A 14701-nucleotide genomic window follows, 5' to 3' on the forward strand; every position below is an offset into this window, starting at 1 on the left:
GTGTGTGTATATGTCTATGTGTGAGTGAGTGAGATGAGGACAGGCGGGCCAGCCCACTGTATCTCTTTTCTGGGTCTGAATGGAAAGAGGCGGACGTCACTGACGTTGCCATGGAGCCGCGCCCTTTCGCCGCGCGGTGACGGTGACGCGACGCGCCGTCCCGCCCCTGCATGGTGACGAGGGAGACCCGCCGAGCGCTGCCGCGGGTGGGCGGCCGGCCGGGCCCGCCGCCATTTTGTCATCGCTTTCCGCCGTCGAGGTCGCTGGTTTGTTCCTGTGTCCGTGAGAAAAAAAACCACACGCGCGCACACCAACACATATTTAATTGAAAACAACGTGGCTCTTTCTTCACCATTTTATTTGCCACGTCCTTTTAAAAAGCTTCTTTGCCTCGTAGATCCGTTTTTTTTAAAGTCTATCTATATATAGTTTAAAAAAATCGTCAGCGAGGCCTAAGGGCGGAAGACGAGCCTGAACAGCAAGGCCTGAAATCGAGAGAAAAGGCATCAGGCCGAGGAGAAAGACTTCCAACCTTCAGATTCGACCGTAAATCTTTCATTTTAAGGTAATTTTTAAATTATTTCTTTCCCCCCCCTCTCTCTCACACGCACAGACCTTGGCGGAGACCGCGTGTCTCTCTTTTATGTTATTTTTCACGGTGTGGAAACGGCCCTCAAGTTGAGTCGCCAGGAAAAAAAAAATTTTTATTGATTTATTTTTTTCACAAGAGGAGAGAGAAAAAGGTTAAAAAATGTCTTGCATCAAGGTTTGAGCTAACAAATTTAACCCCATAAGCCAGTCTCTCTGTACCGCAGAAGATTTTTTATTTTTAAGTGAACCGTTTCCTTTTTAACGTCGAAGTTATTGTGCAACACACTTTGGGTGGGAGTTCGCTCCGTTTCCACACAATCTGCTGTGTGGCCGAAGGAGTGAGATTTTTTTATATCTTCATTCCCCCCCCCACACATCACCACCTACGCTTTTAAGTAGCAATGGGTATTTAGCCGGTGTTGAAAGGAGATGATTATTAAAAATACATATTTTTTTCCTATGAAAATTATCAATTATTTTTGAAAATCCTAGACACCAAATAAAGACTTCCTTTCCTACAGTGGGTTTCTTAGGGTAGTGAACACCCTGCTAGAGTTAGGAGTGGAAGCATGAGTCACAGCTTTTAAAAGGTAAATAATTTTTGGGGAAAGAAAGTTGGGAGGGGAGGAGAATGGAGGGGACCGAATGGAGGAGAGGGGAGGGGACAGAATGAGGGGAGGAGAATGGAGGGGACAGAATGGGGGGAGGGGAGGAGAATGGAGGGGACAGAATGAGGGGAGGAGAATGGAGGGGACAGAATGGGGGGAGGGGACAGAATGGGGGGAGGGGAGGAGAATGGAGGGGACAGAATGGGGGGAGGGGACAGAATGGGGGGAGGGGAGGAGAATGGAGGGGACAGAATGGGGGGAGGGGAGGAGAATGGAGGGGACAGAATGGGGGGAGGGGAGGAGAATGGAGGGGACAGAATGGGGGGAGGGGAGGAGAATGGAGGGGACAGAATGGGGGGAGGGGACAGAATGAGGGGAGGGGACAGAATGAGGGGAGGGGACAGAATGAGGGAAGGAGAATGGAGTGGACAGAATGGGGGGGGGAGGGGACAGAATGAGGGAAGGAGAATGGAGTGGACAGAATGGGGGAGGGGAGGAGAATGGAGGGAAGAAGGAGGGAGGGGAGGAGAATGGAGGGGAGGGGAGGAGAATGGAGGGGAGGGGAGGAGAATGGAGGGGAGGAGAATGGGGGGAGGGGAGGAGAATTGGGGGGGAGAATGGCACTAAGTGGCTGTTTTGAGACCTGGCATAGCTACAAGTCAAAATATCTTTCTGCGCTGTAATATTGTATGATTCTAGGACTTAGATTGGCAAATTTGAGAGAGGAAAGTCCATTTAAGTTATTTATTTGAAAGCGTATGGTACTGAGTTGTAGGGGGTAAAGGTTATTTCAGCGAATTTAAGTTGTAGGAATTTTTATACAGATGTCGTTACTGAACACCGTGCTTGGAAAAACCATCTAAATTTGAAAAATATCCAGGTTAGTCTTAACCTGTATTTGAACTACCTAATATTTGATACAATATGACTCACAGGAGTTTTTATTAAATGGTCAGAGTCTTTTACGAGGAGATAAAGCAGTTTTTAAAAAAAGGACCGTTTCAGGCTGCGTTCATATTTGAACCAATAAATACCGAATGCTGTACAGTAAATGAGTTGCAGCCTTTAAGGTTGCACACATACTAGCAGCCACTCCATCGCCATTCTATGCGACAGAGGGGAGAACCATTTTATTATATCAGCCTTGTTCATTCATGTTCTCCAAGAGTTAGACAGTCGGTCCAAGGTGTCTTCATTCTTAGGATCCATTGTAATGTTACCACAAGGTTCAGTTAATTGAAAGCTCATTTTGGTCTTAGTTTTGAGTTAAGCGTTCAGACTAGTTAATGCTTGTATGAGTAATTTATTTGACCAGTGAAAGGAGTGTTTTGCTGTTGATTGAAACCGTTCTGTAGTGTACGAATTCTAAAAATATTGCGATTATATTTAGTTTTGAACAACTCCGAACTTACATTAAAAGCCAAATTTTGTGTTTAAAATGGGTGTAGATTACCCATTCAAAATCACAATGTGTTCAGATAGTATATATACTTATGCCCTTAAAATATGCTGATTGGGGCATATATAGTTTGAAAAGTAATTTTTTAAACAAATTTATTTTTGGGCATACAAAGTGCTACTAAATTGATAGAATGGCATGTGAAATTTCAAGCCCTTTTTTTTTACAGGGTAGGAACAGGAGTAGGTCATTCAGTCCCTTGAGCCTGTTCTGCCATTTTATCAGATTGTGGCTGACCTGTACTTCAACTCGGTTTACCTGCTGTTGCTCCATATTCCTGGCCTAGTGCCTTCTGATGTAGGGGTCCATGGGTGAGGCAGCCAGGGCTCGCTGGAAACCAGCTGCAGAGGCCAGGGCCCGGCATCTGAGTTCCAAACTAATTCCCAGGCCTTCTGCGATTCTGGTAGATTTACTTCAGGGGCACTGGAAAGGCCCCCACAAATCATGCAGTTTGTGCTAATTATATAATACTCTTAGTGTGGAGATGCTGGAGTTGGACACCTAGCGTACACTTCCTGTGAGTGTCGCACTTGCTTCCTGTAACTGGGGACATAGGAACAGGAGTACGATATTCAGTCCCCCCAAGCCTGTTGTGCCATTCAGTCATATAGTGGCTGATTTCTATCTCGACTCCAGCTACCGGCCTTTGCTCCTCGACTCCAGCTACCGGCCTTTGCTCCTCGACTCCAGCTACCGGCCTTTGCTCCTCGACTCCAGCTACCGGCCTTTGCTTCATATCCCTTGACACAGCAATTTGGGGGTAGAGTGGTTAAGAATTCCACTACCCTTGTGTGGAAAAAGTGCACCCTGATTTCACTCCTAAATGGCCATGCTATCATTTTAATATTATGCCCCCTTGATCTGCATTCCCCCACCAGAGGCAATAGTTTCTCTTCACCATATCAAATCCTTTTACCATTTTAAAGACCTAGATTAGATTACCCCTCAACTGTCTAAAGGGTGGAATGCAAGCCAGGTTTATGCAACCTGTTAATTTAACCCTTTAACATCTTCTATGTTTCTATGTTAAGTCCTGGTGTCATTCTGGTGAGTCTGCGTTTTACCTCCTCCATATCTTTCCTGAGGTACGGTACTCAACCTAATGCCATACTCCAGATGGGGTCTCACCAAGGCTTTGTACAACTGAAACATCGCTTCCTCCCCTTTGTATTCCAGCCCCCTCGAGATAAAGGCCAACATTCCATTAGCCTTTTGGATAATCTTTTAGTGATTTGTGTCCATGGCACCTAAATCCCTTTGCTCCTTCACCGCTCCTAGTCTCTCACCATTTTGAAAATAGTCCAATTTGCCTTCCTCAGATCCAAAATGGATGACCTCACACTTCCCCACTTGGAACTCTCCATCTGCCATAGTTTTACCCGCTCACTTATTCTGTATATGCCCCATTGTAACTTCCTGCTCTCATCTGCAAACTTAGATACACAACTCTCTCTTCCTTCATCCAAATCATTAATATTTATGGTGAAACTGAGGCCCCAGTACAGATAACTGGGAAGCACCACTTGTCACATCCCTCCAATCAGAACGTTCCCTTTATTCCACTCTGTCTCCTACCTCCCAACCAATTAACAACCCCTATCACAACGTCCAATTCCATGCACTTTTATTTTTGCTAATCTCCTGTACGGAACTTTTAATGCTTTCTGGGAGCTTATATAGACACCATCCATAGACACAATATGAATATCTAGCAAAAATTCAACTAGTTAAGTCCAACATGACACATCCTTCACAAATCTATGCTGACTCTCTGAAGGGCTCATGCTTGTCTGACTTCGCAGTCTCTGTCGCTGATAGTTTCCAATAACTTCCCCAACACTTATGTTAAACTGACAGGTCTGTAGGTACTTGGTTTCTCCCTACCTCCCATCTTAAATAATGGAGTGACAATTATAATTTTCCAATCCAAAGGCACAATTTCTGAATCTAAAGAGCTTTGGAAAGTTATGACTAAAGCATTTGCAATTTCCTCAACTATTTCTTTTAATACTCTGGGGTGAAAGCCATCAGATCCTGTCGATTTGTCTATCTTAAGCCCTGTTGTTTTCTCCATTACCATTTTTGTACTTGTAGTAAATCCTTCTGTACTTCTATTAAATCCACTAAGTCCCTCCCTTTGACTTATTTTTAAGTTTCTTTGAGTCGCAGCTACTTTGTCCTCTTCCTCTACTGTGAAAACTGATGCAATTAACAAGTCTGCCATTTCCCCATTGTTGCTTACAGCGTCACCCGCATCTGTCTTAATGGGCCCCTGTTCCTCTTTCCACTCAATATATTTATAAAAACTTTTGCTGTTAGCTTTGATATCCCTTGCAAGTTGTTTCATATTCCCTTTTTGCACCTACTACTTTCTTTGCCTCCCTTTGTTGCTTTTTATAACTCTCCTAGTCTGCTGGATTTCCACCTCTTACGTTTATGTAAACCTTTACTTTTAGCTTGATACTGTCTCTTACCCCATTTGTTGACCATAACTACACAAGTGGAGCCATTGCCTTTTAGGGGTATGTACTGGTTTTGTATCATACTGAATACTTCTCTGAATACTAGTTTTACTACTGTTTGCTCCTGCTAAATATGTGATTATGCTAATAGGCTTTTCTTTTTGATAGATTTTGGGTAAATTAACAAACTTGTCAGATGGAAAAGCTAACCAAATAGATCCATTAAATTGGTCAGGTAAAATTTACTTTTATTTCTGTTTGTTTATCATTTTTGACTTCAATTGAGGCTGGCTACTTCAGGACAAGTAATACTAAGAAATGGGCCCAAAAGATCAATGTGTTTAAGGAAAATAATTTATGATGTCAACTGTAACTTTCCATTTTTCTGTCTTCAGAAATTAGTTGTCTCCTCCGTGATGCGAACAGTCTTTCTGATGTCTTTGAAGAATATTTAACAAGGCACCAATGCTGTATCAGCATGTTTGGACAAATTCTAGTAGTAGGATTGTGTCTTGTCATTTCATAATGAAGATTGTATGCCTGTAAGGTTCAACTTATTTGTGCAGTGCCATGCCAACGCTGATGAGGTCCCTGCCGTCACTTTTTTTGCCCATGATGTCACAAATGGGGTGATTATGCTAATCTGTTGAAGAACTAATGTTCAGTTGTGTGTGGGAAGGTCCGCAATAAATTACTTATTTTATGTAACTTTTCCATGATATTTGTTTTGGAAGATCCCCGTTCTGTAGATTTAATTATCCAGTTTTAATGGATCTGGAGAATTAAACCCCTGGCCATTTTTTCTCTGAAGGCCAACACAAATGTTGGAAGAAACATAAGTGTATTTCTATGTCTTTTTTTTAGAAATCTAAATTGTGCAAAGAAAAATGTATCAGGCAATGTAAGTATGCAAATTAAGTACAATTCATGTAACTGAAATCCCGATGGAATCAAATGATCATGTCAAGTGGCTCAGTAGGTAGATACCATGGAATTAAACTTATCTAGAGGATGCCAGATAGTTAATCTCTCAAAGTTGTGGAGGCGGGAGTTGAAGGAATACTATCCTACCTTGCTGAAGGATGCCTTGTGCAGAGTTTTAAAAGGAACCATTTTGTACTTGTGTTGTGGATTCTCCTGTGCTGTTGACAAAGGAAGGCTAATTTTCAATGGACTGCAACCCCCCCCCCAAAAAAAAATCTGCATTATTATGTCCCTATATTTGAAGGCTAGAACCCTAATTATTGCTATGGCTTACACTGCAGAATGTGTGATAGTACAAATTATATAAGCAGTCCAATTTTATGAAAATTTCAGGAAGCAACTTTTTATCCACCTAGGCTAGTTGTGTATATCAGGATTCCGTTGTAAGACTATTCCTTAAAAAAAAAAGTTCCTACAGTAAATGGGCCAGTTTTGGAATCAATTATTTTTCTGTTTTAAGAAGCAGTTTGCAACACTTTCAAGTTTTACACAAGTAAACCATATTTCTTTTCACTACAGTACCTTGTTTTCCCTAGTGCACAAATAATCAAGAGTTTTGTGGTGGACACATGATGGAAAATTAATAACGGGGTATCACATGGAGAAGAAAAGGGATTTAAAAAATTAGCGATTTAAATGGAAGAATCAGAGCCTGAATAACCATGTAAAGCATTTCATATTAATAAGATGAAATTTATTTTTATTTCAGGCTAATCGATCTGAGACAAATTACATGAAATGGGCAATTTTTCATATAATTTAACTAAAAATGATCATAAAATATCGATGCAGATGCATCTTTTGTCACTCCTTTTAACACTGCTTGTTACATCAGTGAAGCATGATGAGTTTTCAACTGGGGGGTAAGTGGCCAAATTCCACATCACACATGAAATATCGAATCTAACTTTAACCTGGAGAAAACGTGCCGGTGTTGAATTTTCACTATGCTGAGACTGATTATGACTTAAATTAATTTTCCTCACTTGAATCTCTGGGATTTAATATCAGTGGTCCTGACTTGAAGGCAAAAATCAATGATCTTGCTAGAACTATGAGGATCTAGTGTCCAGCCAGCCACGCGCACCGACGATCTAATCTTTTCTAAATGTACCACGCTGCAGTGTGATTGAGAGCGATGAAGGAAATCCCCTTAACCAAAAAATGGAATGCATTTTCTGCAGATGTTTTAACCTCCATACATTTGCTAGAAGTGTAACCGATTTCTCTTGGAAGATATTCGGTTGGTTCAGCTGACCGTTCGAATGAGGTGCTACTATCATTCACCTGTAATTTAAAAAAATCAACCAAGCAAAAGATGTGAAAAAGGCTGATCAAGGAGTGTTCCACAGTTCTTAATGATCTCAAGGAGTCTCCTACTTAAGTCAGTTCAATTGCATTTAGTACAGTTGTACGGTAATTTGTGTTTTTTAACTGATTTTTCTGGACAATATTGTATATAAAGTAATTGATCTTAAACTGTATTCTTTGGCTTGGACTGTTCTGGTATTGCTGAACATGTCTAACTTTTGTGTGTCATGTATGATGCTTTTATTTGTGACTTTTTACAGTTTTTGTCTGACAGCTGCTTCTCCTGAGATTCTTAAGGACACCAGTGGCAACATCTGTGTAAACTGGAGATTTATTAAAAGATTCAACCTAAAGTTTTCACATAAGGAAAACTTTACTACTGTTCCTTTAAATATAATCTGCAGTGACTATGCATTGTGGCAAAAATGTTAAACACTAAGTCTGTTTCTCAAATTTAATTATGCTTATTGCTGTACTTTTTTTTGTGGGGGGGGGGAAGAGGGGAGGAGGAGGTATGCAGTATGCAATTAATTTTTGCTCACTTAATCATATCAAAAATACAGCAGCTAGATTTGAAGTTCCCCCAACTTATCAATTAAGTAATTGGTCTCAATGAGATCGTTATGCTGAAAATATATTCGATAAAAACAGATTTGGCAGCTTATTTTGTGATCTGCATGCCCCAAGGGAAAGAGCTTGAATTGGATCCTTGGGCTATTTGAGAAATGTTACCAAGGGTTTAATCTTTTCTCTAATCCCTACATTTCCCTTCGTCCCTCCCCAAGGAAAGGGCGTAACGTTGTGAAAAACTGCAGTTTACCATGAGTACAACAAAATGGTTGGGGAAAAGAAGCGGGTAGATTTTGGCTAACAAGTTGGGAAGGAACATCCAAACATTTTTAGTCGCTTCTATTGTAACATTATGGTGCCTGTTTATAATCCATTTTGATTTGAAACTGCTTCCGTATTCTTAATTGTCCCTGCTCCTCTTGTGTGTTTTTCAGGTGGCAATCGGAAAACATGGCAGATGACTTGGATATCGAAGCAATGCTCGAGGCACCTTACAGGAAGGAGGTGAGGAGCAATGGCACCCACGCAGGTCATAAAGTACAGAACAATATAGCACCATTTATGAAACTACTGCTGTGCTATACTCATTGAATATCACAGTTCCATAACCCTTTCATTTTAATATTTACTGCATATAGAATACAGATATTTCACTACATTTAAGTAAAGTTTTTCTTTACTGTTGAGCTGGTTCTGCAACTAGAAATGAGATCTTTTTTTGCAGTAGTTTCGATTAGAGTGATGAATAAATGCCCATCTATCTCTTTTTGTAGACTTGCCTAGTGATATCACATCTCTACTACCATGAATACAGCTTTGATTCCAGTCTGAACTATCAAACAATAAGGTAGTAATTGCGTGAAGTATCGCTGTTCTGTGGTACCCTGGGTAAAAACCCAAAGCCCAAGAAAAGATGGCCTATTCTTTGGTATAGCAACAAGGTGAAAGTACGGTTTTAAACAGTAAACTTATTGCATTGTAGTATCAAAGAGTAGATGAATTGTAAACAACAACAAAAAAATCCATTATTTAGAGCTTTTGGAAGAGAAACTAATATTCTGCATGCAAAAAAAGTTTCACAGAACCTAAACGTAAACTATATTGATCTGTTAAATTTTACTTTCACTGTATGTAATGCATTTATACTATTGATAGAATAAAATTCTACAGAGAAACACGGCCCTGTTTACACAGAGAAATCAAGATTCATGATTGGAAGCTTACAAAATGGCTGGTTTTGCAGTCTCATGCAGGCTGGGTTTAGGACGCTCAAGTGGTGGGCCATTGAACCACTGTTATCCAGTTCATTGTTACTTTAAAAAAAAAAAATGATAATCCAGAACGTAGGCTAGAGTTATTGTCCAGAAGATAGACGCTGATGTATTTGTTCCACTAAATTATTTTGGGATTCCCCATCTTTTGATCCCGCCTTTTCTACAATCGAAACTGTTGGGAGCGTAACTGTCGAGTTTTGGGTGGCCTGAGAGGCTTGGAGGGTTTATCCCGATTGTTAATAAAGCAGAATGTAGTTGAAATACCATTTTGTTTTGGTATTTTTTAATAGTTAAATTCTGAACTAAATTGGTGAATTCATTGTTCAGGAATTGTTATGCAGTCTCTGCTCAAGATATTAAGACAGGAACATAATGAGATAAATTTCCATTGTGACAGTCGGGTTTCTTGTTGCCTGTTCTTCAGTAGATTTTAAAATACAGCCTGTGTAAGCCTACAAAAAAGTAACCCATCTAATTTTAGGCAATCTCCGTGCCAGTAGGTAGTGTGCTTGTTGCATCTGATTGATGTTTCGCTGAATGAAGCAGGATAAATGTAGATGCACGTGAAAAGTGTATCTGAAACAGACTCTACAAACTACAGAACAAATGCATAACGTCTTTCATCTGTTCTAACACAATATTTTGTTTTGACTAGCTCAAGGCTTGACGGTCCTTCCTTCTGCAAATTGCATAACTTTGCTACGCAGTATGCTATTTATGCCGCACTACACATACACACAGGGGTAAGGGAGGAGCCTTTCTAAATCTAAAAGGCAAATGTCCTGCCAAATACCTGAGATTTGTTTTGCTGGAAGCTTTTAAGTAAAATATAGTTTCAGTACAGTCAGAAAACTTATGCTTCCTGTGCAGTGTATACAACTGAGTTTAACTCTGGTCAGGTATTCAATTTTGTGACTGTTTTTGCGATGGCATCTGAAAGTATCTGTCACATGATTATAGTAATGCAGATGTTAGTGTCAGTTTAAAAAAAAAGTGACATAATTCTGTAAACATTAAAATTACCGCAAAACTCAACTTTGCAGGGCGCAACTGATGCCTATGGAACATGTGCTAACATAAATTGGGGGGTGGGGGGAGAAAGAATACACCATTTTTAAAAAACATGGGTTTTACAGTAGTTATTGACCACACATTTACTTTGTATTAGACAAGAAACTCTTCACTGTGCATATAACTAAAAATATGTGTTCAGTTTTTGATAAACCTCAGAATTAAGTATGCTTCTGTAATCAGTGGGTGCCTTAACTTGTTAACTTTGTGCTGTGTGTAGGAGTTTTAAAAAAAAAAGAGCAGTTAGTGTGTTGAAAAATAAATAGATTGTGATGTGATACGTCAAGCTTTGCCGCTGCAAAATAGTTGGATTGTGTTTGAATAGTGCTTCTTTCACTTTACCCGGTTTAATATGAATAATGTTCCCTGTGTAAACAGGACCACATTTAGGGAATGATTAGGCTGAACTGGTGGATTATTGAAGACTTCAGATTTCTTGGGAATCGGCGTTACTAAGAGGTGTGATTCCCTGTTTGCTTCAGGGCGAGATGTGTGAGAGAGGTGACTTCAAGCTCTTACAGTCGCACCCTTCCAGCACAAATGGGCGAAGACGTGAGGAACAGGATTGGTCGCAGGAAATCAACTGTGGCTTGCAGCTAACACAGCCACACATGTCTTAGGCACACTTTTAGCACTGGTACTGATCGGTGTGTCAGTAGCAGCAAGATTATCTTGCCCTCCTATCTTCCTAAAATTCCTCATTTATAAATTATGTAATTACTAAAACTTATAATGTCTATAGAAGGGTCCGTTCCAAAGAAACTTTAGAGTTTCTTCTATAAGTAATACTTTTTTAAATGATTATGTTCTATATTTTCTTATTCCCTCTTCCCTTCCCCTCACGACTTGCAAAATGTTTCCCCTTCGTCATTCTGATGTTCTTCTGTCGACCTGCCTAGGATGAGAACAAATCGAGCAAAGCCAATGGACAAGAGGAGCGTAGTAAAAAGTAAGTGAATTGTAGTGTGCAAAGGAGAATTTAAAAAACAATCAAAATATATATATTTCATTCAAGTCTGATAAAGTATAGTGGTTGTGATCAATGCTCCTTGTACGCTGCGCTTTGTTCTGCGCGGCCCCTTTTAAATTTCTGCGCATACGCGGTATTTACAATGGAAAAGCCGGTGAGCGGCCCGCGCGATACCTTGCAGATTGCAGCGCAGCCTAGAGGGAACATTGGTCTTGATTCTATTTTGAAATACTTCACTAGGGTGGGTGCTACATGTGATTTGTGCCTTTTTAAGTCAGTTTTGTAAGAGAAAGGGAGCTGTTTTATTTCAGCTGATACTTTTAAAATCTAGAGCATAGATTTTCCTCTTAAACAGCAGCATGTAAGAGACTGTGGAGTGAAAGTCCTCATTGCAGAATTGGGTGCAAGATGCTCTCTTCAACACTGTCCAATTTTGGGATGGGGGCTTCTGGTTCTCCAAGCTCTTTAAGCCCTGGCACTTAAGAGAACAGTCTACACCCTAATGTATTATTTTTAAAATAAACATTGATGAGTGATGTCATTTTAGCAGTGTGTACAGTATTGATTGTCTTCCTAGATCAGAGTTTTGTACATTTTTAGTTGTGAAACAAACTGCTATTACTACAGCATTGGGAATATTTATTACTGTAATTTTAATCCTGTGGAGCTAAAACATACATTTAAAACATAGATTGGAAGTAAAAATTTGATTTGCTTTAATTCTGCTCACCCACTCATCCCACCTCCTCCTCTCACGCCTGCCTCCCACAGTTCTTTAATATTAGGTAGAAAATAGATAAAATTGATCCAATCCATTTCTAAATTTTTTTTCCCCCCTCCTCGAGGCAAGTTGCCTTAAGTCTTTTTCTTCCTAGCTTCCATCCTCCATTCTAAATGTGGTAACAAGTTTGGCAAAATGCTTTAATTGGCTGGAAAACAGCTTGAAAGGCTCGAGTGTTTCAGCCAATTGAAAGCCCAAACTTGGAAGACTGACATGTTCCCTTTGCATCGCAACCCGGAAGAGATCTTGCTTGCAAGCATACTTATCATTGGCTGCTGAATATGTCAGCATTGGGTGAGAAAACTTGTGTGGCACTTGGGGGGTTAAGTCTGCCGCTGTGGAATGCCAGCATACTTTGCAAGGAGTTCCCCCAATTGCTATGCAACATTTATCCAGTGAAAACTGAAACTTCCTAGGTTTAATCCTGGTCTGCTGAATTGGCAGGGACAGTTAGGGATGCCGAACAATTGGTTAGGGATGTGAAAATCAGCCAGGACTCTTGCTCCTGATCTATATCCAGCAACCCCTGCTAGTAATGCAGAGTGCGGAAAGGTTATACATGTAGCTTTGACTTGTTGACTCTGTTTCCAGTGATTCGGTGTCACTAAAGATGTCCAGTGATTGTGTCGGTAGTTCTTCGTACACAAAGGTGACAACCTTTATTGGAAAGAGAATTAGTCTTCATTACTGCGGAGGATGTACAAGAGTGGAAAGCTTTCAAACAGCCTGTCTGGGGCTGCAGACTACATTTCTGTTCCTGTTTCTCCAGCAGATACTGCTGTTTATCGTTGATTGTGTGATCAGCTGTGAAACGACTGGTGGTTGACATTGATATGGCATAACTTGAGGAATGGCTGGGCATATCTTATCTTTTTTGCTGCCCATCTGCTTTTGCCTGCTCACTGTACTGGATGCTTGAGTCATTCTGACATCTTCTATTCTAATGGCCTGTTCTGACCGCCAAGCCAGTGATTTTATAATTCGTAATTTTGTGAAGGGATGATGTTATTGAATATAACAACTAGAACGTGCCCATGTAGAAGGGTAGTAATGACAACTGCCCTGTACACTTCATTTTTCTTGCAAGTTTGGTCCCATGATAGTTCAGTCTTTCAAATTTAAGAGTTCACTTTTATGTTGCGAATCTTTGGAATTCCCTGCCCCAAAGGGCTGTGGATGCTCAATCGTTGAGCATATTCAAAGCTGAGATCGATAGATTTTTGGACTCTAGGGGAATCGAGGGATTGGGCGGGAAAGTGAAGTTGTGGTCGAAGATCAGCCATGATCTTATTGAATGGCGGAGCAGGCTCAAGGGGCCATATGGCCGACTCCTGCTCCTAATTCTTACGTTGTTATGCTATCTAGATAACTACACTGGTTGGCATTTAGTTTAGTATTACCAGTGGAGAGGCTTGATTTGATGTGAACCTGAGGATGTTTTCTCAGGCTGATGAAACTGAAATTGTTTACTAACTAGTTTTCCACTGCATATCCTCCAGTGCAGTCACCCACAAATAAAAGCTGACGTATCACCTTTTCTGCAATCTTTGTTGAAGCTGGTAGTCTACTCAAGTTGAAGATCTTCCCATGTGTGAGGAAGCGTATGCAGACCTCCATATTGCAGGGTCTTTTGTGCCAACGAGCATTGCCATGAAGAAAGGCCCGAAGAGGATAAGTGCAAGCTTTATGATCTTGTTTTAACACATTTGGTAATGGCAAAAGGCTCAGGCAGCACTCTACCTGTGATCATTCTACCACGCTTTCCATTGTGGAGCTGACGCACAGTCCAGACAAATCTCACTGGGCATCCAAATCTGGACAGCAGTTTCCAGGGACCCTGATCATGTCAAAAAGCCTTGATTGGGTCAGTGATAGCAAATGGGAGTTCCTTATGCTGCTTACTGCATTTCTGTTGAATCTGTCAAACAATCAAAATTACATCAACGATGCAGTACTTTGCTCTGAAGCCACCTTGTGCCTCAAGAATATTGAATATACACTCCGCAATAATTGCAATGTTTTCCTTCTCCTTGCACATGGTAATAGTTGCGTAGTTATCCTTTGGTCTTCCAGAATGGTGCCATCTCTCCAGGTGATTTTTTGAAGGAACTTTTAAGCCCTGGTATCATTCTGATGAATCTGCTGTACTCCCTCCAAGGCCAATATATCATTCCTGAGGTGTCCAAACCTGCAACACAGTATCCTGCATGGGGTTTGACCAAGGCTCTGTATAACTGAACATCACTTCTTCACTTTTGTATTCTAACGCCCTTGAGATAAAGGCTAACCTCCATTATTCTTTTTGATTACGTAACTATGCACTAGCTTTGTGATTTGTGTACATGGACACCCAAACCCTTTTACTTCTCCACAGTTCCCAGTCTCTCTCCATTCAGGAAATATTCTGATTTGTGTTTCTCGGATGCAAATTGCATGACCTCAGTTCCCCACATTGAACTTCATCTGTCATAATGTTTCTCACTCCCTTACTCTGTCTATGTCCCTCTAACTTCCTGCCCCGGTCTACACAATTTAGTATATATGAATGTAGTGTGCTATTGTACAGATTTGGTTTCACGGTACATGTCAGTGCTGCGTCGTTTGGCAATAGAATCATGCT

General features: G+C 40.6%; 1 protein-coding gene across 14 annotated transcripts in view; it reads left to right on the forward strand.

The window, feature by feature from the left end:
- The first annotated feature begins 223 nt into the window (after window positions 1–223).
- rbm39a (RNA binding motif protein 39a) overlaps window positions 224–14701 on the forward strand; it is a 41199-nt gene continuing 26721 nt past the window's right edge. For 2 of the 14 annotated variants that reach the window (XM_086005826.1, XM_086005829.1), the window contains exons 1-7: window positions 225–565; window positions 5115–5180; window positions 5289–5355; window positions 5516–5749; window positions 6814–6967; window positions 8420–8489; window positions 11230–11279. In XM_086005826.1, the coding sequence (XP_085861952.1) occupies window positions 6843–6967; window positions 8420–8489; window positions 11230–11279 (245 nt within the window). In that variant the 5' untranslated portion in view covers window positions 225–565; window positions 5115–5180; window positions 5289–5355; window positions 5516–5749; window positions 6814–6842. Of the gene's footprint in view, window positions 566–5114; window positions 5181–5288; window positions 5356–5515; window positions 5750–5825; window positions 6968–8419; window positions 8490–11229; window positions 11280–14701 lie in introns of those variants that run through there. The other 12 variants (XM_086005827.1, XM_086005831.1, XM_086005822.1 and 9 more) reach the window with 11 other exon arrangements.

Source organism: Somniosus microcephalus, chromosome 13, assembly GCF_052327205.1.
Source record: "Somniosus microcephalus isolate GS21.2 chromosome 13, FLI_Smic_1.0, whole genome shotgun sequence".
Classification (NCBI taxonomy): Eukaryota; Metazoa; Chordata; class Chondrichthyes; order Squaliformes; family Somniosidae; genus Somniosus; species Somniosus microcephalus.